This window comes from Mixophyes fleayi, chromosome 6 (genome assembly GCF_038048845.1).
Source record: "Mixophyes fleayi isolate aMixFle1 chromosome 6, aMixFle1.hap1, whole genome shotgun sequence".
Lineage (NCBI taxonomy): Eukaryota > Metazoa > Chordata > Amphibia > Anura > Limnodynastidae > Mixophyes > Mixophyes fleayi.
The window spans coordinates 170,152,756-170,176,166 of record NC_134407.1 but is presented as its reverse complement, the minus strand read 5'-3'; the positions used below and the strand labels follow the sequence as shown (position 1 = coordinate 170,176,166).

The 23,411-nt window shown below is 40.8% G+C and overlaps 1 protein-coding gene across 3 annotated transcripts; it reads left to right on the top strand.

Moving 5' to 3' along the window:
* The first annotated feature begins 674 nt into the window (after window positions 1-674).
* NT5C3B (5'-nucleotidase, cytosolic IIIB) lies at window positions 675-23,009 on the top strand. Of its 3 annotated transcripts, none has more exons than XM_075177170.1 (9): window positions 675-983; window positions 3,590-3,688; window positions 11,075-11,144; window positions 11,237-11,283; window positions 14,233-14,318; window positions 17,880-17,969; window positions 18,977-19,139; window positions 19,492-19,692; window positions 22,394-23,009. In XM_075177170.1, exons 1-9 carry the CDS (start codon window positions 978-980, stop codon window positions 22,502-22,504), a joined length of 873 nt encoding a protein of 290 aa, XP_075033271.1. In that variant the 5' UTR covers window positions 675-977; the 3' UTR covers window positions 22,505-23,009. The 3 variants fall into 3 exon arrangements, with proteins under 3 accessions (XP_075033271.1, XP_075033273.1, XP_075033274.1); XM_075177172.1 differs by lacking the exon at window positions 675-983 and adding an exon at window positions 10,911-10,998 and having other exon boundaries at window positions 3,612-3,688; XM_075177173.1 differs by lacking the exons at window positions 675-983; window positions 3,590-3,688 and adding an exon at window positions 10,030-10,176.
* Window positions 23,010-23,411: the final 402 nt, after the last annotated feature.

Sequence of the window (23,411 nt, the reverse complement as noted above, 5' to 3'; positions counted from 1 at the left end):
AATCCGCCACTGCACTGGTGCTGCACAGTGTTTTTAGGTGGTACGAAGATTTGTGTTTATAATGAACAAGAGAATAAGGCTTCTGTGTGCCTTGCTTTTCTCAGGACAACTCCCCTTTTTTAAACCTATCATTATTACTTTCCATTAAACTTAAAATTTGCAGGTAGTTTGGTGGTATGATGCTGTGATGAAACTATTCATGTCACTGGTCTAGACATTTCAAATATAAGGACAAATCTTTAAAATTAGCACTGTCCATGGAAACCCATTAGCAACTATGGTTGAATATTTGCAACAAGAAGGTGCATTTACAAAAAACGTTTTGCAAATAAAATTATTAGTAATAAGTCATAATTGTAAAGCATTGTAGTACATACACTGTAAATATTAGTATTGTGTGCATTTTATGTGTAGATCTGCGCCACACTAATTTCTTGTGCCACAGCAGTGCATATCATTTTTGCCCTAACATTTAACTTTCACTAAAATGTAACACTTTCATGCAGCCCGAAGGTAACTTTTTGCGGTACACACACAGTGTAAAGAACATCTTCAAGTTACCAGTTCGCAAGTGAAGCGTTCCTACAGTTTTATAACCAACAAAATGGCCGCTGCTGCTTGCTGGCGACACAATTCCCAGTTAATCTTATTGGTCGGTTGCGCTCTAGCTGTCATTACTGTGTACACGACTCACCCGGAAGTACTCAGCGGCAGCACAACAGCGGTGTTAGCTCTCCTGACAGTTGTAGTGTTTGCTCTATGGTACACATGTGTGTGGTATCAGGCAGTGAGCTGTACATTACTGATCGTGGCTCTGTCTGCTGTCATACAATTATAGACATATTCTGCTGACTCACAGTGCAGTATACATATTGATTGCTCGCTAAACATATTTTTTGCCTTTTGACATCAGCAAGATTGCTGTCAAGGAAAGCAATATATCTGAATCCTTATACATTTTCGCCGAGTGAACAAAGATGCTTGTGAGTAATATGTGCTGATGTCATTCATTTTTGTTTTTGCTTAAAATATAGTTACTATATTGGCAGTATTTTATGTCATGCAAGTGTGTTGTGGAGTATGCCTGTTTAAATATATCTCTTACAGAAGTTCATTCAGGATGATTTGCTTTTTAGTAATTAAGTTTAGCATTGTAAATTGTATGTGTGTTGCCCTGCAGTCTACAGCTCTAAACCTCATGATGAGACCATTAACCCAACACATCATTTATTTATATATCGCCAGCAGGTTCTATAGTGCTTTGCAATTTGGAGCAAACAGCAATAAAAAAATAAAGGGTAATACACACAGAGAGGTAAGAGGGCCCTGCTCGCAATCTTACAATCTATAGGAGTTTACAGTCTAAATTCCCTAACAAACACACACACATTGATTTTGTCAGCAGTTAATTAACCTACCAGTGTATTTTTGGAGTGGGAGGAAACCCACATAAACATACAAACTCCACACAGATAAGGCCATGGTTGGGAATCAAACTCATGACTCCAGTAGAGAGGCAGACGTGCTAACCACTAAGCCACCATGCTGCTCACTGCACATCCACCCATCCCTTCAAGACTGCTGGACTACTTACCTCAACTTGCCTTACTCAACGCCACTCTGAGTTCTCTTGGCCTGTACAACTGCAAACTGCTACTCTGGATTTGCATCTCCTCTGCCACCCTCTGTACCAGCTTCTGTCATGTAAAGAATTTCCTCAGGTGCCTTCACCTCCTAACACCCTGACACTTCTCTGCCTCCTGAGTCTCTCAACTCCCACCTTGGTTGCCATAATGAGTGAGAAAATGAGCATAACATGCGTCTGTTGTGGGTAAATTAATGAAAACTTAGATTTTTGAGTACAGAAGACGGATGAGGAATGCAGCAGAGCTAAATGTATAGGAGCGAGAGGCCTTAAAAGCAACAGCAGGTGACAATGCATTGACGGTAGAAGCTGAGAGACAAGAGAATGGCTAATAAGGAGGTAGAAAGGAAACTGCAGCAACTCCTTTGGAATTTATAATGATAAACTACATGGTTACCTGTTGTTTCACATAAATATATGATCTACATTGTTATAGGCCATTTGATATGCATGGCAATCATAGATAAAGGATGTATATGGGGAAACCTGTATGAGAGACCATGTGCTCATATATTCTTCCCAACAGTCATCTTTGGTCCATAAAGGAGAAATCGTATATATTGTAATATAGACCTCGGCATTAAAAATATCATTCTTTCATTGAAGTACCTTTATGCCAGTGAATGCAGCCTACAAATTTAAAGATGGAATGAGGGAGGGAAAGGGCGTATGCACGTGCGCAATGTACAGTAAGGACGTATGCACGTGCGCAATGTACAGTAAGGGCGTATGCACGTGTGCAATGTACAGTAAGGGCGTGCCAAGGTTGAGTGCACACACCTCTCCGATTCAAGCTCTGGGCATCTCTCAGGGTATGTGTTTTTTGGTTTTTTTTTAGCTGTATCACTTTCACCAGCAACAAGGCAGGAGTAAGTGTCAATTGATAGTGATGACAGTCGTATATGCATGCCGATACATGTGTTTGCAATTAAGAGCTAATGTAAAAATGCATTTTATGTACATTAAGGCTTTCAGAATATCCTGATAAATGTATTTCATGTAAAAAAAAATGAAATAAATTTTGTTTTGTTTTTTTAATGATTATATTATCAACAGGTGTATAATGTTACTTATTTTTTTTAATCTGTATGTTTTGATAGAACTTTTTATATACATATGCTTTGTGCGTATCCAGCATTGTGTTGTCTGTCTGCATACGGCAAGTGGCACATAGGCACTTACATCTGGTTTTCAACTAGAAACTTTTCTTCAAGTCCGCTTGTAGGTGTGCAATTTCTGTCCAATTCTTTGATAAATAAATAAAAAATAATGCAATTTACGTTCTTTAATGGATCAGGTCCATTATGTAGTCTGTCTTTCACTATGTGAATTAGGAATCACTGATGACTTGAAAACAGATGTTTCTTTATTAGTGGGACCATGCTGTATGTTTGCGCTCCGTCCATTATTTTTGTGAACAGTACAGAGCAGTGCAGTTTTTATACTTGTAACAGTTTGAATAGCTATCGGCAGAGTAAGCTTTCTAACCATCTCCCAACACTAAAATGTCACAAGTGCCAATATTCCAAATTATTTTGCTGAAAGAATAGGCCATTAGTATGGAATCGGGATATGAGTAGCTTTCATTGACTGCCAGTGTTCTGTTAATTGGGAGAATGGGGTTCACTGTAAGAATATTACTGTCTGTAGCATTCTTTAAACCACGCATGAGTATGCACCCTTTCTTTCATGGCTGATATCTATACTTCCTTTACAGCCTTGTCATCTGCAGTAATGCAAAATAAGTGTATTCATATCTATTAATTGCTATATACACTCTTCTAAGGTCAACATTTGTTGTATTAACATGTTCCGAACTTAGTATTTATTGTGTTCATTTAATAGATATATATATATCAATTATCAGGGACATCAATGTAAGGTTTATTTGTTTTTAACATTATATCAAGTCTACTGTTTCTGCTTTATTAATTACATTCTCAGATCCCAGAGCTGAATAAAGATACAGTACGTATGAGGGACCCAGAAAAGGTTCGTGAGCTAATATTGGCCTTACAAAATGGGGGAGATAAGAAATTACAGGTAGGTCATATAGGTTGCAGATAATACAGCAAATGTGATATATAATAGAGAGATTTGTATGTTTGTGAAGAAAAATATTATTATTTGACACTTTTTGCAAATACTGTTAATATCGACAAAGTCTAATATTGTGCTTTATTACCCATATTTACCCTTTAATCCTGTTTTTTTTTTTTTTTTTTTTTAAACTCTTTATTTATGCAAAAGAAAACAGAGGTTCCATATAGCAGATAGTAACAGGGAAGAAAAACATTTGAACATAAGGGCCAGAACATGACAATTGAGAAACGGGAAGAAAGTCAGGCATATGACATATTATTAAACAAATTCCTAAACATAAAGGGAAGCAGTAAATTAACCCATAGAGAGGAAATAGGCTGACCCTGTCAAAGATTATAGAAGATCAGCTGCTTTGGAACTATGAACCGATGCTGCTTTTTATTTTTTTATTTTTTAGAGAGAGAAGTAAGGGGGAAAAAGAGGGGAAAGGGGGGGAGGGTAAGGACCTAGTAAGAGCTTCTGAAGAAACAACCTTTTAAGTAGCGGGCATGTTTGCTTGATGAAAAGAATACCAGAAATTCCATACCTTTTTGAAATTTATAATTTTGTCGTGGAGAAGGCTGGTGATGTATTCCATGGAAGCCATGTACCACACACGAGAGATTACACTTTGGAGGCTGGGTGGATGAAGGGACTTCCATTCCTTCGCTATCTGTAGGCGAGTAGCTGCACAAATGTGTTGAACAAGTCTATCTGCCTGCTTGGTTAAGCCTTCGACCCGGGAGCATAACAGCATAACCAATGGGTCAGGTGAAACCTCAACCTCTAGAATTCTTGTCATTAGGTCAGCCACCTGGGACCACAAATTTGAAACTCTGGGGCATGTCCACCAGATGTGGTAGAATGAGCCCACCTCCCCACACCCTCTCCAGCATGAGTCAGAAGTACCCGGATATATTATGTGGAGCTTTGAAGGCACTAGATACCATCTTGTGTATACTTTAAATGTGTTTTCTCGTATTGAGGTATTAATGGAGATTTTGGAAATTCTCACCCGTAGCCGGGACCATCCCTTCTGATCCAGATCTCTGCCAGTATCCCGAAGCCATGCCATCTCAAACGATTCCGCAGTGTCAGATTTTGGTTCCAGGAAATTATGATATATCAGTGATATTAATCCTGAGTCCCCTGGTCTATACACACAGCTCCTCTCAAAAGGAGTAAGGGTACGTAGCTTGGAAGATCTGCAAAGTGATTGGATAAAGCTTCGGATTTGAGTGTAAGCAAAATGTAAGGACGAAGGAAGGCCCTTTTTTTCTCTTAGATCTGGGAAAGTGCGGGGAGCAAAATCTCCCATAATGTGAGTGAACTGAGTGATACCCGCCTCTTGCCAGGGGCGCGAGAATGACCGCATATTTCCTGCTGGAAAATCCGGGTGATGCCACAGTGGGGTAAGAGGGGAAGGAAATGAGGTGAGCTCCCACTTTCTATGGAGCTTGTCCCATAGATTGAGTGTGAACTGTATGGAGGGGTGCGAGTACACTGAGGCCGGCCTTTGAGCTCTAAGGAGCCAGGGGAGCGAATTCAGATTGTGATCTGTTGTATGTGCGTTCTCTAGATCGACCCATCTCTTGACCCCCGGAGCAGACTGCCAGGAAATGATGTGACTGAGGTTAACTGCATGATAGTAGCGCTCAAAGAGCGGAAGTCCATACCCCCCTGATTGGGTGGGCTTGGCTAGGCAGGACCTTTTGAGTCTCGATTTTTTCCCTTGCCAGATGAAAGTACCGCATGAAGATTGCAGATTTGTTAGAAAAGTACCTGGGATTGGAATGGGTAAGGTCTGAAAAAGATACAAGACTCTAGGCAGAACGTTCATCTTTACCACATTAATCCTACCAAACCAGGAGACAAAAAGCGAGTCCCATCTGGCCAGGTCTCTTTTTATTGAGTCAAATAGGGGGGTGTAGTTAGCGTGGAATAGCTGTTTGTATTCTTTCGTGATCTGAACCCCTAAATATCGAAGCGCCTTTGGGCGCCATTGAAAATCGAACGAGGATTCGAGAATATTTTTGGTGACAATAGGGACTTGGAGTGAGAGGGCTTCCGATTTAGAATTATTTATTTTATAGTTTGATAAGGAACCATATTCTTTAAGTTCTTTAAGAAGATTTGGGAGTGAGATGAGGGGGTTTGCGAGTGTTAATAGTACGTCATCGGCGAATAGGGAGATTTTGAAATGACGAGGGCCAATTTGGATCCCTGATATGTCCGGGTTTCTTCTAATGGCGGCAGCTAAAGGTTCTATGCATAAAGCGTATAAGAGGGGGGACAAGGGACACCCCTGTCTAGTGCCATTACCTAGTGAAAAAGCCTGAGATAGGAGCCCATTGGTCAATACCGATGAGGTGGGGCGGTGATATAGGGCCTGGATGGCTGAGAGAAAGGCCCCGTTTAAACCGAAATGACTTAACGTGTTAAACATGAAGGGCCACGAGAGTCTGTCAAAGGCCTTTTCGGCGTCTAATGCCACAACCACTGACGGGATCTTGTTCTGGTTTATGTGGGCGATGATATCTATAGTACGCCTAGTGTTGTCTAAAGCCTGCCTGGTGGGGATAAAACCTACTTGGTCTGGGAAGACCAGTGTTGGCAAATAGGCATTTAAACGATTTGCGAGGATTTTGGCAAAAAGTTTAACGTCAGAGTTGATTAGTGAAATGGGGCGGTAGCTGGGGCAACAGGTCGGGTCCTTGTTAGGTTTAGGAATCACCACTATAGTGGAGCGCGTGGATTCCATATGGAATTTACCCCCCGACATAATGGAATTAAACAAATGTGTCAAATGAGGGACTAGTTCTTTGGAGAATGTTTTATAATAAAGCATCATAAAGCCATCAGGGCCGGGGGCTTTAGAGTTCTTCTGTGACTTTAGTGCAGAGATTACTTCTTCACTGGAGATAACCTCGTTAAGAGTAGAAGCCTGGTGGGAGGATAGGGAAGGAAGAGAACAATTATCTAAGTAGGTATTGATGGCTTGAGGAGGGGCTTTAAATGAGGTTTGGTCTTTTTGAAGGTTATATAGATTTTCATAATATTTGTGGAATGTTTCATTTATGGTCCTAGGATCATAAGATAAGTCCCCTTTTTTGTTTCTAATAGTATTGATTATTTGGGAGCCACGTTTGGCTCTCAGTCTCCTGGCCAGAAGAGAATCGGCCTTGTTGCCTTTTTCAAAAAATGTTTGATTAAGCCATCTAAGCTGGCGTTCTGTTCTCTCTGCGAGAATTGATTGAATTTCGCCTCTAGTCTTTTGGATTTCTTTCAAAACTAAGTGGGAGTTGGACTCCTTATGTGTTGTTTCTAGATTTTTAAGTTGAAGAGTGAGTTTATCAAGCGTTGCGTTACGTTCTTTTTTCCTGCGGGAGGCAAACTGAATGATGTCCCCCCGAATGACTGCCTTGTGGGCTTCCCAAATAGTGGAGGTCTGAATCTCTGGATCTGAATTGATCTCAAAGTATTTCGTGATAGAATCAGATATGAGATCTTTAAACCCGGGGAGTTTAAGAAGAGTCTCGTTCAGTTTCCAGGAGGTTCTGCCCCGAGGGTTCTGAAAAAGGTCAACCGTTAATGATAATATAGAGTGGTCGGACCACGTATTGGGGACTATATCAGCCCTAGTTATATGTTGGAAGATGTTTGAGCAGCCCATAAACATGTCGATCCGGGAATAGGTTTGGTGGGGAAAGGAATAGAATGTGTAGTCCCTTGAAGAGGGATATAGCGCTCGCCAAATATCGAATAGGCCGGCCTCAGTCACTTGTTTCTGCAGGTGTTTTGTATGTGAAGATGGGAGGGAAGTGTGCCTAGATGCTGATCTGTCTAAGAGGGGGGACATAACAGTGTTAAAGTCACCCCCGAGTAAAAGCAGACCCTTACGGAAATGGTGTAGTTCCGAGAATAAGTGTGTGAAAAAAGCTGTCTGACCTGTATTAGGCGCGTAAACGTTGGCAAAGGTTATATCTAGATGGCCAATTTTTCCCGACAGGAAGAGAAACCGGCCTTCAGGGTCGTCCTTAACTGCTGACACGACAAACGGAACTGAACTGCGGAGAAGAATGGCAACACCATTCCTCTTTGTTGAGTGAGAGGAATAGTAGGCATCAGGATATCCTCTTGAGGACAGGGAGGGATGGCCACCTGCTTTGAAGTGAGTCTCCTGCAAAAAAATTATATCACCATTAAGTTTTCGTAACGTATGGTATAGCATAGAGCGCTTTTGAGGTGTGTTTAAGCCTTTAACATTGAGGGAGAGTGTTGTGAGAGTCATGATCGGTATTCTTAGGGGGAGGGGGGAGCGAGGAGTGGGAAGGGAAGGGAAAGAAGAGTAAAGGAAGGAGGAGTTATGAAAGAAGAAAGGCAAGGGTGTAGGTTCAGGCCTCAATAGCAGAGGAAAGACCTACTAGGATAGTGCCTAAAAGAGCTATGTTAACTTAAAAACGAGGCAAAATTTTGCCTATTCAATTATCAGAACTAAGGCACAGAGTACGGGAGTGCGTATAAAATATAAACTATCAGATAGACTGCTAAGAAGATCCCAAGGTATGTGGGTGCGTGGCTAGGAGGACAGGATACGTCTCCCGCCCGTACATAAATAACATAATAAGGTTAAACCGAAGCTAAACTTGTAACCAGAGACAACAATATCTACGGAAATTATGAGAGCAACATGAAAATATTGACATTTGTTAGAAGAATAAAAGAGGATACAGACAGAGCAAATTAAGGCACAATATTACTACACGTCTCCTCTAACAGAGACACAGATTTACAAATCAAGGAGGTTGTTGCGAGGAGCTCTGGACATCGCCACCCACGGTCCTGTCAAGACGGAAGAGATGGAGCTTGCGGAGTAGGTCTTTTCCTTCGTTTGGTGTTCGGATTGACACTTGGCGGCCCTCGACTTCAATAATCAAACGGAAAGGAAAACCCCAGCGGTATTTGTAACCATTTTCTCTAAGGATGCTGGTAACCTCCCTGAGGTCGCGTCTCTTGGCTACCGTTGAGGGGGCAAGATCTTGAAAAACTTGGATACGGGACCCTTCGTAAAGAGTATATGAAGAATTCCGAACCGCTTTGGTGATAAGTTCCTTGGTCTTAAAGGATAGTAGTCTCAATATCACATCACGAGGAGGTTCAGAGTCTTTCGGGCGTGGTCTCAAGGCCCTATGAATCCGTTCGATCTGCATTGGGTGATTGGATAAGGCAGAGTCCAGAGAAGAGAAGAACCTACTCACATAGTCCTCCAGATCCGCAGGTTCCACTGATTCGGGGATGTTGCGTAATCTGAGATTATTGCGACGTTCCCTGTTCTCAACATCTTCCAGCTTGTCCCTCAAGAAATCGTTGTCCTTTAGCAGGAAGTCTATATCTTTTGAGGCTTCATTTTGGAATGTAAGTGACGACTCCATCTTGTTTTCCAGAACCGAAGTTCTCTTGGAGATTGCGACCATTTCTGTTTTGAGATCGCCTATAGCCTTCTGTAGATCAACGGAAAAGGCGTTGGTGCGCTCTACTATTAAGTTTCGTAATTCAGCAAAGTCCGCCTTGGTTGAGGGAGAAGCAGTGGTAGGAGGGTCTCGGTCGCTCTGGGACTCCGAGGGTGAGTTAGGAGAAGATGAAGTGTGTGCTTTGTCTTGGCGGGAGAAGTGCTGAGTTATCTCAACTGGTGCGCCTTTGCGGCCTTTACCCGTAGATTTATTCATGTTGAGTGCAGAATCTCTGGGAAACCGTTTGCTATTGTTGAGTATGAGGCAGACGGGCGGGGGACAGACCCGTGTGGGTTAAGTGGACATAGTAAGTTGTGGGACAGTTAAGTAGAGGGGCGGTATATGCTCCGATGTCCCGCTATTCACCGTCACCACACCCGGGTTTTTGCTCTGGAGCTGAGGAGCTCTCAAGTAATCCGGCCGTGCGTTATGGCTGTCAGGCCACGCCTCACAGTTGCAATTTTTGAGTTAGCAGTAGAGGATGATAAATCTTCGTTCCTCTCGCCCGAGAGCAGTAGAATGTGTATAACGTCCCGAGATGGCTTCAGAGGGCAACAGACTGTGTTGAAGAAAGTCTAGATGGCCAAATTTATGATCTACACCAGTTGGCCACTAGATGGCAGTAGGGCACTGGATAAAACTTGTGGAGAGTATAGTGTATAATATAGCCACAAGATGGCAGCACCAACTCTTTGTAACTTTTTCCTTTACAGATGTAGTAGCACAAAAACGTCACAAGGTGGCAGCAGAGACTAACTTTCAGTGTGTAAACTGCTCGGCAAAAGCAGACACTGCACTGGCTCCAGTAACGGAAGTGAAGGTGGTAATGGCGCCAGTGATATCCGGTCACTCAATCCTTGCACCGGGATCCAGGGAAAGCGAGGGGATCCACCGCTGGGCAGCCGCTCGTCAGCGCAGACATCCCCACAGCTCATGCAGGTATTTAGAATAGGCAGACACTGCCCGTTCTCGTGTCTCCCCCCGCGCTGCCTCACCTCTATATTTCCTGAAGCTGCGTCCCCTGGGTTGATTGTATCACAGTCTGCAGCTTCCACAGCATCCAGCGTGTGTTTGGGTACAGCAGCTTGACGCCTCCAGGAGGATCAGGGCGATCTGCGGCGCACACTGAGCGGAACTCTGCGTCCTCAAAACACCTGGCCAGGCTACACGTTTGGGCTTAAGAGACCCCAGTTACACAGCCCAGAGTTTAATGACTTATATGGCGCTGTTTAGTGAGTATTACTTTGGGAAAACCGCTAATATAAGAAGATATTTAGGGTGGGTGAGCGGAGCTCAGATAGAACACGTCCGCTCTGTATGGCAGTCAGGCCACGCCCCCTTAATCCTGTTTTTTACTGCTTTATAATTGTTTATTTTAAACTTTTACTCTTTACAAATAGTTGAACAAACTTCATAAACACTTCATGTTGGTATTGCTGATATAGTCAGTGAGATACATAGAACCAGTAGAATAAGCAATCTTTATATCAAGTTTTTTGTCTGTCTTCATTGCGTAGGTAACAGGGTCACATCAATGCTCATTAACAACCTAATCTCAAAATTATATGTTCACATTATCTTTTGTGCTCTATTACGTAGGACTGTATTATTATTTATTATTATTATTGGTGTTTTTGTCTACATTTTGTTTCTTACTTTATTTTGATATGCAGGTTTTCAATGGTGGAATAAATAGAGAGTGATTGTATATTTGCCTATGTCAGCTCTCAGTACATGAAGTGATGATGTCTGTGTATCCAGGTAGGGTCAGCAACCTGCATAGAAATAAATGTATTTTCTATCTAAATCACTTTTTATTTTATACCTTTTTTTACAGGTAATTTCTGACTTTGACATGACATTAAGCCGCTTTCGATATAATGGAGAGAGGTGTCCTACTTGCTATAGTGAGTATACAGCTGTTACCAACTACTGGTTTCATATGATATTCAGGGGGTAATAAGCCAGTTGGGCTTCTCATCCCATCTCTTTTACACAGATATTATTGACAACAGCAAGATCATTAGTGAGGATTGCAGGAAGAAGGTAGGTTGTGAGCTAATCTTTCATTCATATGATAGTCAGGTCCAGCAATGGATGGCCTGTGTAGATATACTGTATGAATTCACTGTGGTGTTTATTTGTTAGAATCATAAAAGGATCGATGAAATGGGAATAAGGATATTATTGGTCACAATGTTATCCATTAATTTATCATTTTTGATGTAAGGTTTGAGTTTGTTGTTACTGTTTAGTTCCAAAGTAAAAATAATTCATACTGAAATACCGTATTTTCCGCACTATAAGGCACACCGGATTATAAGGCGCACCGGATTATAAGGCACAGTCTCAATTACGGGGTCTTTTCTGTACTTAACACATACATAAGGCGCACCGTATTATAAGGCACATGCTAAAACATACAAAATTCTACACTCTACAAAAAAAAAGGTAACGGAGGCAATACAGTGAGTGAGTTGAACTTTATTAACAATACACTCACATTATTTTTTAATCAATCTTCTCCCACAAATCCATCAAAGTCCTCATCTTCTGTGTCTGAATTGAACAGCTGGGCAATTTCACCATCAAACATGCCGGGTTCCCTCTCATCATTGTCGGAGTCGGTCTCGTTGTCAGGTGGCTGTTCAGCAATGATGCCGGCTTTCGCGAAAGCTCGGACAACAATTAAGGCAGATACCTTAGCCCAGGCATCCACAATCCATTCACATATGGTGGCGTAACTCGCCCGGCGCTGCCTCCCAGTCTTAGTAAAGGTGTGTTCACCGTCTGTCATCCATCGCTCCCACGCCGCTCGCAACTTCATTTTGAACGCCCTGTTTACACCAATGTCCAGAGGTTGGAGTTCTTTTGTTAAACCTCCCGGAATGATGGCAAGCTCCGAATTCATTTGCTTCACTTGGTTGTTCACAGTAGCGGTGAGATGGGCGCGCATGGAGTCGCAGATAAACAGGGACAGTGATGTGTGGAAAAAAACATCCGGTCTCTTTACATACACCTCTCTCAGTCACTCTCTCATTTTCTCCTCGGACATCCAGCCCTTTTGATTGGCCTTAACGATGACTCCGGCTGAAAACTTTTCTTTTGGCAGCGACTTCCTCTTAAAAATGACCATAGGTGGTAGTTGCTGTCCATTACCGTGGCAACCAAGAACAACAGTGAAAGCCAACTTCTCATGCCCCGTGGTGCGTATCAATACCGTGCTGGTCCCCTTTTTCTCCACAGTATGGTTCACGGGGATGTCAAAAGTGAGGGGGACCTCGTCCATGTTGGTGATGTGGTTGGGCTGGATCTTTTTGTCGGTAATCTTGCTACTGCAGTAGGTGCAGAAGATGGCCAGCTTTTCTTTGTAATCCGCTGGCAGTTGCTGCGCCACGGTAGTCCTTGCGCGGATGGAGAGATGACGCCTTTTCATAAAACGAAAGCACCAAGACGGACCTCCTTGAAAGTGTTCGATCTTCATGTCTTGTGCTATCTTTGTTGCCTTCAGTCGAATGGTGACTGTAGAGATGCTTCTCTCGGCTGTTCTTTGTTCAATAATCCATTGCTCAAGTTGGTCTTCTAACTGTGGCCACCTCGCTTTGTTCCCGCGGAAACTCTGTTTCGTCTTCTTAACTTGGCCCAGTTCATTTTCTTGCTTCCTCCACTTCCGAACCATCGATTCATTTATGTTGAATTCTTTCGCAGCTGCTCTATTCCCATTTACAACCGCGTAACTGATGGCCTGTAGTTTGAATTGTGCCTCGTAGGCATGTCTCTTCACTGGTGCCATTTTCGGGGGCCCTTAGACAAACCAGCGTACGTAGTGTACGTATTACATCCCTGTGTCAGCCGGAAATGGTCCGACAGTCAATCAAAAGTCGCACAACAACATTTTAACAGATTTGGGAACTCAGTGCACACACAGGGCGCACCGGATTATTAGGCGCACGGCCGTTTTTTGAGAAAATTTAAGACTCTTAGGTGCGCCTTATAGTGCGGAAAATACGCTACTTAAAATGAATGTGTTATGCACATACATAAATAACATGTATGTTTAGGTCCTGTGACATGTATTTACATAGACAGTGGTTTATAAGAGAACTAGTTTTCCCTCTATGGAAACTGCCTCCAACTAGAAGTATGATGGGGGTTTCTACCACGAGATCCTGTCCCATTACCTTAAGCTGGGTACACATCTATGCAATTATTGTGCAGATCACACAATTCACGACCGTTTGTTCAGGTATAACAAGAGTGTGTACGCTCCCACAATCATGTTTTATATAGTACCAAAACACATCACATCTGTTGATATGGTTTTCTAAACTACCTAAATATCATGATCAGCGATAGAATTGATGTCAAGCAGATGTGGAAGTGTGTTCACATTCACGACCAGCAGTGTAGGCGGATATCTGTAGAGTGTGTAGAGTTATAATATTTTCAGTAGATGGTTGAGAGATGAAGATTACGGTTCTGAAGGTAAATTGTGTAAGTATGTACACATGAATCGACGTGCTTATTAGGACTCTTAATCGTTGGAGAAATCGCAAAAGTATCTAAAGTAAATTACATAGGTGTGTACCCAGCTTTACATTTGCAACTGGAACTGTTGATAGATGACATTATTTTCTGAGCCCAGCACAGACTTTATTAGTGAAGCCAATAAGTGACTTTCAAACAGTTGTTAAAGTGAAGTGTACGCTAAAAACAAAACCTGATCGTATGAACCACTCGGGTGCTTTCTGTGTATACCTCTGTTGGCAACTACTTAAATCTTACCTGGAGGCTCCAGTCTTGCAGCACTTGTGATAGTCATTGTGCCGATGTGAGGTAAGGGAAAGGTTTCCATTTGAGAGACTCTATATCTTAACCCTCTCTAACTTATTTTTTTATTTTAGATCTACCTTAATGCTTCCCTCTGATTTCTTTCACAGAACAAGCATATTTTCTATTTATTTTTTTAACTTTAGTTTCCTATTCATTTTGTAGTTGAAAGATCTTTTCAACATCTATTACCCCCTTGAGATTGACCCAAATCGGACCAGCCAAGAGAAATACCCTCTCATGGTGGAATGGTGAGACTAAATGTACAGTACATGTTATTCAATATTTAGAACTGTTCTGCAGTCCACAGGAACTGAACTGTAACAAAGCCATTAACGCAATATCCTTCAATATTTATATAGGTTCAGTTGCTTATTATAACTCTGGTCGCTGATTACATCTGTTTATCTTCTAAATTCATTTTTTTTTTATCACAATTTCTCTTTCCTGCCATTTGGGGGACACTGCAATAATAGGGTATAGTAGGTGGATCAGGAGCAAAGGCGCTTCAATTCACAAACTATTTGCGTGGATAGCTCCTCTCCTACTTAGATAAAGTGCTTATGAAGTAGGGCATTTTATTTTGGTCTCCTATCAATTTTATATTTGTATTAGTGCTAATTCCGCATGACAGGTATTCACCAAATTTATGGCTGTCATGGCATGTTTTTAGAGAATCTCAATAGTGGCTTATTTTGACGACCGTTTTATGGCGCCACCTGAATTCTACTATGGCACAGTCAGCTGACTATTCCTTTTCTGGAGACCCACAGCTGGTTTTAAGTCTTCCCTGACTTCAGCACAAGGGATGCAGTTTCTGGGCCTAAATTTTGACATGTGTCGGAAGCTGTTCCTCAAGGAAGACAAGATTCTTTCTATTCAACTCTGTATTCTCCAGGTCCCTTCTGGCAAAAGTGGAAGTGTCCCTTCTCAGTTACAAACTGCTGGCAACCATGGTATCAATGTTCGAGGATGTGCCCTTTGCACAGTATCGTTCCAGTCCGCTCCAGAGAGAGCTTCACCATTTATCTGCACAGGCAGATCATCACACTGTCCTTGGCCACATCATTTTTCTGATATCATTAGCTTTCCATGCTTTAAGTTTAAAGCCCTAATAACGTCAGACTAATAATGTGATGATGTATTTATTCCCCTGCACTTCAGATGGTTTAGAGGGAAACCCCTGTAACTGAATAGAGAGGAGCCATTAGTTACACTAATAGAAAGCATATCTAAAAAATGAAAACAGCCAGGTATATCATTCTTCAATATCAATGATCTTTAGGGTCCAAGAGTTTATTCTTTAAGAGGAAATTAATCTTTAAGAAACTTAATCTTTCTTAAACTTATTGGATTTCACATATCCTTTTCAGCTTATCTATTCAGCAATATCTTTATATTACAAGGCAGAATTGTTTTATTTTCTTTGCCTTGAGACACTATTGTATCCAATCCTAAGAGCAGAGCTGTGTTCCCATGACAACCAATATAAACAACTTATCTGGATGTACATTCAGTGCTGAAAAGCAGAGATGGAAGCTGGCAAGAAATACATTTTGCCAAATCTGCAGGAGGGTATGGATTAGCCAGTAAATAAGTCCTCTGAAAAGAAAAAGACAGAACACTTCAATTTCTTTCTACCAATAGAGTATTTCCCAATGGAAAAGCCCTTATGTTAGATTTTGTAAGTGTTATTAAGGATAGCAGTACTTACTTTCAGGCATGCTGTCAGTTATACTCTGGATCCAAGAACCATTTAGTTCATTTCCTGGTCCATGAATGTAGGTCTTTATATTTGCATTTTAGAAATACAAACTTGTGACATTCCCTCAGTGACAGGCAAGCTACAGAAGGGGTAAGAAGTTTGAATCAGAACATTGGATCGAACAGTAGCTTGCTTGCAAATTAATATTCATTCCAATTTCTAGACCCCTGTACTAAGCTGCTTCCATTTACTTTCTCCTATTCACCGGTCATGGCATCCTAACAGAGTCTCTACATAGCATAGCTTTGCTACAGTGTTGAGCTTACAAGGATTTTGATCTCATGATTAATTGAAAGCATGTGAACCTGTGACTTGTGAGCATTAGCTTTCATATTAAATGATACACTTGATTTTTTTTTTTTGCATCTGAAAGTTTATGTATTTTTCTTTCCTGCTTTTGGAAGACACTACAATAATGGGGTATAGTAGGTGAAACTTGGAGCTTAGGGCACTTTAAATCTGCAAAAGTTGAGAATAGTTCCTTTCTTACTATGCACCAACATCCGGAACCAACCTCAGATTTAGGTACGTGCCCTTTAGAGGCGGTGTCTTTATTTAGCCCTGTGTTGTTTTTCTTTGAATTTTTAGTTTTTCACTCTGACAGGGCAGCGGTACTAAGCACAAATCTCCCCTTTTGTTCCGAAGGTAGACTCCCTTTTTGACTTGATCCAGGAGATCATTGTTTGACAGTTTGTCCTAAGTCTCAAACTTCTGATGCTTTCTGGAAGTGGTTCATTCTCTCTAATGCTGTGTGCACTGTACAGTCTCTGTTCATAAGGCCAATATCCTTTTCAGCCTTCACTTTGTGCACAAGTGTGGTTGACCATCATCTAAGCAATCTAATTTATTTATATAGTGCCACTAATTCCGCAGTGCTGCACAGAGAACTCACTCACATCAGTCCCTGCCCCAAAACTGGAGTGCCGGGTGGAAACCCACTCAAACACGGGGAGAACATACAAGCTCCACACAGATAAGGCCATGGTCGGGATTCGAACTCATGACCCCAGTGCTGTGAGGCAGAAGTGCTAACCACTAAACCATCCTGGTGTCCATGCCATTCGTTTGGCTTACATTAAGGAGCCCAGACCTGTGCCATTTGGATTGTAAGCTGGTTTTTCTGTGTTGGTGGTATATGTTCTTGCTTTTTGTTATACCTAGCAAGTCCCTCTCTTTGGGCTTTATTACAAAACTGAGGTTAGCTCTAGATGGGAGGAGGGGGGACGGGGGACATCGTTGGGGAGGAGCTATCCTCAACTCTTGCTGACTTAAAGTGCCCTATCATCAGATTCCATCATCATCATCATCACTTATTTATATAGCGCCAGCAAATTCTGTAGCTCTTTACAATTGGGAACAAACAGTAATAAAATAATACTGGGTAATACATACACACAGAGACATAAGAGGGCACTGTTTGCAATCTTACAATCACTCTTGCACTACCCTATTGTTGCAGTGTCCCCCCATGGACTCAGAGAATAGGATTTTACAGTGAGTAAAAAATTCTCTTTTGTGTGCTATATGCAGAAGCAGGCAGTATTTTGTTCCTGCAATTGGAAAAAAAAATTGCATTTTGCACCCTTGTATCACAAACATGGTTTATCCAGGTGCAAATTTGCACCCTTTAGATGGATGTGCTTGAGTCTGAGTTAAGCCGATGCATAAAGAGCTTTAATGTTCCCGCTGCTAGATCATTCACATAGGAACCGGTTTTGGTTTTTTTTTAGTTTGTTTTTTGACAACTACATAGCGCACAAGCAACTTTAGCAAAGTGCTGAAATTACATCAGTGGACCTGGTGACCTGTCTTCTTTAAATTAGCTGTATTCCCTTCTCTATTCTTTGAAGCAGTAAGATCTGTGTGCTAAAAATAAATAACTTTTATAGGGCGTATTAAGGGGCCAGCAATAAAATTAAATGGGGTATGCAATTAGTATAGTTGGCAAAATGTTTTCAGTGGTAGCTTCTGTGAACACACCTTTGCTAAAACATTGTATTTGGATGGCAAGCTGTGTTTTCTAACCTCTTTGTCTTTTATCTCCCAGGTGGACTAAAGCGCACACACTTCTCTGTGAACAAAAGATTGAGAAGCAAAAGCTAACACAGATTGTAAAAGAGTCACAGGCTAAACTAAGGTATAAGAAAAATAACAATGAATCATCACCATCATCATCAACATTTATTTATATAGCACCAGCAAATTCCGTAGCACTCATGATCCAGCATTCACCTGAGTATTTCCTATCTATGCCACACACAAACTTTGCCTTACCAATTATGCCGCCACCAAGGTGTTTTATGAAGAGCTGACACTCTTATTTAGCAAGCCTTAGGTTCTCCCTTGGAACTAATCTATCACAATTTACTTTAATCAGGGTTAACATAAACCACAATGTTCTCCCCTATTTTCAGCTATGTAGCATTTTGACCAAACTGTAAGATGAATTCATAAGAACACAGAGACTTGAACTTAAGTGTAATTTAATATAGAAAATACATCCACAATGCTTTAAGATTAAACGATTAACCAATGATATACAAATATATAATGCAATAGTTTCTTGTAAAATAAAAGGATAACACACAGAATTAATAACTCCGGAATGATCAAGCTTTTGTTGCTGGGAGAAGCAGAAAATGGGGCAGTCTTCATTATCAGATTGACTCCCAAAAAAGTGAACGAATTCTTAGTCACAGTGCAGTTTTTAAAATGAATAAGGGATGGCTTTCCCTGCTTCCTCATGTTCTCAATGAGGCAAGTTACTGCCTCACCACTGTTCAATCCATATCCCTGTGAAAGAAAAGGTAGCGTGTGCAGGACATTGCAAATCACTGCTATATCACAAAGTTAATTCTCTCTGTTCCCAGAATTATTTGTGGCATATTATACATTTGTCTCTAAATATTTAGAAGACACACTATGGTATGTTTCAAATAGTGCCTTTAATTTTCCCTTCTTTTTGCTTACTTGTGGTAACCACCTTCCCATTGCCCTTCTAGTGTGAATCCTTTCAAGTACTACTTCTCACTCTTCATATGTGTTCTCTCGCCTTATTTTAGGAAACTTGATTTTCCATTTTAAATCTCCTAGTCTTGTGGTCATGTTTTCTCCCATTTAAACTCCATTTTTGTGTTCTCTTAGAGAAGGTTTTGAGATATTTTTTGACACACTACATCGCAGCAAGATTCCTCTCTTTATTTTCTCTGCTGGTATTGGTGATGTTTTGGAGGAAATTATCCGTCAGGCTGGGGTCTATCACTCCAATATTAAGGTGGTCTCCAACTACATGGAGTTTGATGAGAATGTAAGTCACAGTGTTTACTTGTATCTTAAAGTCTTTGTTTTAGGGTGAAAGGTACATGTCCTGATGTCTGTGTATTAGGAGTTGGTGTGAGGTGCATGTGCTATTGTCTGGGAGGAGGTGAGAGGTATATGTCTTGATGTCTGTGTATTAGGAGGAGGTGAGAGGTACGTGTCCTGATGTCTGTGTATCAGGAGGAGGTGAGAGGTACGTGTCCTGATGTCTGTGTATTAGGAGGAGGTGAGAGGTACGTGTCCTGATGTCTGTGTATTAATAGGAGGTGAGAAGTACGTGTCCTGATGTCGATGTATTGGCAGATTATGTTTCTAATGTTGTAAATTTTATTATTTCTTAGGGTTTCCTGACTGGATTTAAGGGTGAATTAATTCACACATACAACAAGAATAACTCTGTCCTAAGAGACACTGAATATTTCCAGCATATTAGCCACCGCAGTCATATTCTTCTTCTTGGAGATACTCTGGGGGATCTCACAATGGCCGAAGGAGTCGCCAGTGTGGAAAATATTCTTAAGATTGGTTTCCTCAATGACAAGGTGGGGACAGAATAGAACACCTATTGCAATGTACAGTATTCTATATTAACAAGCTTTAACATTTATTTATGTAATACAACCCCCACTTTGCTTTTTTTAGGGAAATGTTGGAAAGTGTTTTTCTTTCCAGTAAACAAAAAGAGAAGGGGGGTAAATTTTACAGAAATATATTTCAATCTCTATTGTGATAATAAAGTTGGACAGTGTTGTTTCTGACTTGCTGTGCAGCAGAGTATGAGATGGATGGTGCAAATGGTAAATACACTACATGGACAAAAGTATGTAGACACCCCTACTAGTTAGTGTATTTGGCCATTTCACCCACACCCAACAAGTGCATAAAATAAAGCATAGAGCTATGCAATCTCCATAGTCAAACATTAGCAGTAGAAACTCAGTGACTTTCAACGTGGCAGTGTGGTAGGATGCCACCTTTCCTGCAAGTCGGTTTGTCAAGTTTCTGCCCTGTTTAGAGCTGCTCCAGTCAACTCTTAAGTGCTGTTATTGTGAAGGGAAAACATCTAGGAGAAACGACAGCTCAGCAAGCTCACAGAACGGGACCACTGAGTGCTGAAGTGCGTAAAGTGTAAAAATTGTCTGTTCTCGTTTCCAACACACGCTACCGGGTTAAAACTGCCTCTAGAAGTAGCGTCAGCACAAGAACTGTTCGTCAGGAGCTTCATGCATTGGGTTTTCACAGGCGAGCAGCCACACCTAAGCCTCAGGTCACCATGCACAAAGCCAAATGTTGACTGTAGTGCTGGACTTTTTGGAAAACCAGAAACCTATAGCGTGACAAAGCATGCTTCATCGTTTGGCAGTCTGATAGACAAATCTGGGTTTGGAGGATGCCAGGCGAACGCTTCCTATCCGAATGCGTACTGCCAACTGTAAAGTTTGGTGAATGAAGATTAATGATCTGGGGCTGTTTTTCACGGTTTGGCTGGGGCCCATTATTTCCAGTGAAGGGTAATCTTAATGCTACAGCATACAATGGCGTTCTAGAGAATTATTTGCTTCTAACTCTGTGGAAATACTTTAGAGAAAGCCATTCCCTGTTTCAGGATGACAATGCACTCATGCAGGAAGTAAGGTCCATCAAATAATTGTTTACGAAGTCTGGTGTGGAGGAACTTGACTGGCCTGCACAGAGGCGTGACCTCACTTTTGGGATGAATTGGAACACCAACTGTGAACCAGACCTTATCGGCTAACCTCTGTGCCCAATCTCGAGAATACTCTTGTGGCTGAATGGATGCGAATCCCTTCAGTCATTTTCCAAAATTTAGTGAAGAGCCTTCCCAGAAAAGTGGAGGCTGTTATAGCACCAACGGAGGGACCACCCCCATATTATTGCCTATGGTTTTGGAATGAGATGCTCAAAACGCACAAATGGATGTGTTATTCGGGTGTCCATATACATTTGGTCATGTAGTCTATATATGGAGTGAATTGTAAGAAGTTTTGATATAAAGAAAGTGTAGACATATGTTAAAAATAGTGTGTCAGTTCAATAATAATCATAGATTCATGATTTTAGGACGAAACTGGCATACATATGAGAGTCAAGGTATCATATTGGTGGGAAATTTATGTGATAAAGTATGAGAAAAGAACAATGATTTAAATATAGCATTAGAATTAATGGTAATGCTATTGCAATACAATGCTTCATAGATAGTAATAGTAGTAGAATAAGTATAAGAGGTAGAATAATATAAATAGGTTTCTTGGGTGCCATAGACTGGTATTCACTGGTAAGCTAACAGAGGGTCCTTAAAGACGGAAGAGATGTAAAGGCTGGTATAGTTACACCTCCTCATTGTGCTCTCCAGCACTCCCTGCCATGCAATGTGTGCTGTTTACAGTGTGATAATACAGAGGTCTGGCTGTTGCAAAAATGAGGCTCTCTGTACTCTGTACTGGTTGTTTAGTGTGTAATAGTCCCATACACGTTTTATCAGCAGTTCCTCCTGGGTGATATCGGCGGTTTATAATGTGTAATTAGATATGAAGGACTTGTGATGATTGTGGCTGAGAATGTAAATAAACATTGAAGTTATTATCCTTCTTAGCACAATTGTGGCTGATTAACAGATGTAATAATGCTAAGTCCATAAACATGTATTTTATTAAAAAAATATATATATATGAAAACATGTAATTAAATATAATGAGATGGAAATGGATTGGAAAGATGGAATAGGGGGTAGAACAATAGTTTAGAATTTTAAACATCCTATCACAATGCTTGTATTTGAATAAAATGGGTTGTGGTATTGCTCAGAATGGCTCACAAGTAAGTTGTATTCATTAACCTGTTTATACTATATTTCAGAGCATTATTTTAGCGTTTAATTCATGTGCAGTTTGTGTCTTACTATTGTATTTAAAGGATAACTACATCTTAAACATATAATACAGTTTGTCTGGCGTTCCATAAGTTAAACATAAGTGCAAAATGCTACAGGCAGGTCACCCGACGCCTGCCGTGGTCAGAGGAGAGTCCTCATTCCTGCCCGTAGCATGTTGTTGAATTTTTTGGGATCCCCACCATTCCTCACAATCTCCGTTGACTGACTGTATTTTTTTATTTTTTTTATAGTATTCGGCCCAAAAGCTTAACTAAAAGGATGCGTTTTCCCCCATAGTTGTATGTCCCTTGCATATTGCTAATTTTGTTATTTCTTCTTCTCTGCAGGTCGAGGAGCTGACAGAACAGTTTCTACAGTCTTATGACATAGTCCTAGTCAGAGACGAAACTCTGGATGTTGTGAATGGTATTCTCAACTTCATTACAGCCAAGAACTGATCACCTGCCACAACCCGTAATACCAATACCTGCAGATTCCTTCCACATAAGTATTTTAGATGAGTTTAATTTTGGTTATGAAGATTTTTTTATAGCTAATCTGAAATATCATTTATCAATTTGTCCCTTTGTCAATTAATAACGATGTACAAAATGTTTTTTATTTGTACCATAGTTTATTCAGTCTCTCTTTACCCTGTTGGCATTCTCACACGTTTCCAGTGGCATTCCTTGCAGGAGAAAGGGAAGAGATAATTCTGCAGTATTGTAGTTGTATAAAAGAAAGATGGCTTCCATCACGGTAGATTTGTAAACATGTTATTACAAGAGTTTTGTTCAGTTTTTAATCACAGTCTACTAAACAGAATTATATTAAATAAACTAGACCCACTTTAGCAAACTGCCGTTGGACTTTAAGTGTCATATTTATGTACTGTACACATGAACAGCTGTTTCATGGAGCGCCTACATCCAGATGACATTAAAAAGAAACATAATTTACAAATAGCATTATTTCTGTTTTTCTAAACTGTAGTTCTTCAATTCTGATGGTGTCTGAGAGAGACCACAAGTGCATATGTTATAACATATATTCATCTGAGTACAAAAGGATTTTGGTCAACCTTCAAAATAGTACTTTGTGGTCAGAGGTGGGAGAGATTCTGGAGGGACAACACGTTACAAAATGATGATTACTATGGTCCAAAATGATGATATTCCCCCAAAAAGTTTCAAACTTATTACTGATAACACTACTAGTTTCATTCTTTTCTTTATATGGGAGGTGGGGGGGGTTCATTCTTAACCATTTGAATTCACAATTCAGCAGTGGAAAGATCTGGGCCAGCCATTTGTAGGTTATTGGTTTCCTGGCGTAGAACATAGTTTCTCAGAGAAGGTTTTTACT

What these genes read in the sequence shown, in the direction of transcription:
- NT5C3B (XM_075177170.1), top strand. An exon ending in GAGGTGTCCTACTTGCTATA is followed by an intron (nt 11,145 to 11,236) that starts GTGAGTATACAG and finishes TCTTTTACACAG; the next exon opens with ATATTATTGACAACAGCAAG. An exon ending in GTGAGGATTGCAGGAAGAAG is followed by an intron (nt 11,284 to 14,232) that starts GTAGGTTGTGAG and finishes TTCATTTTGTAG; the next exon opens with TTGAAAGATCTTTTCAACAT.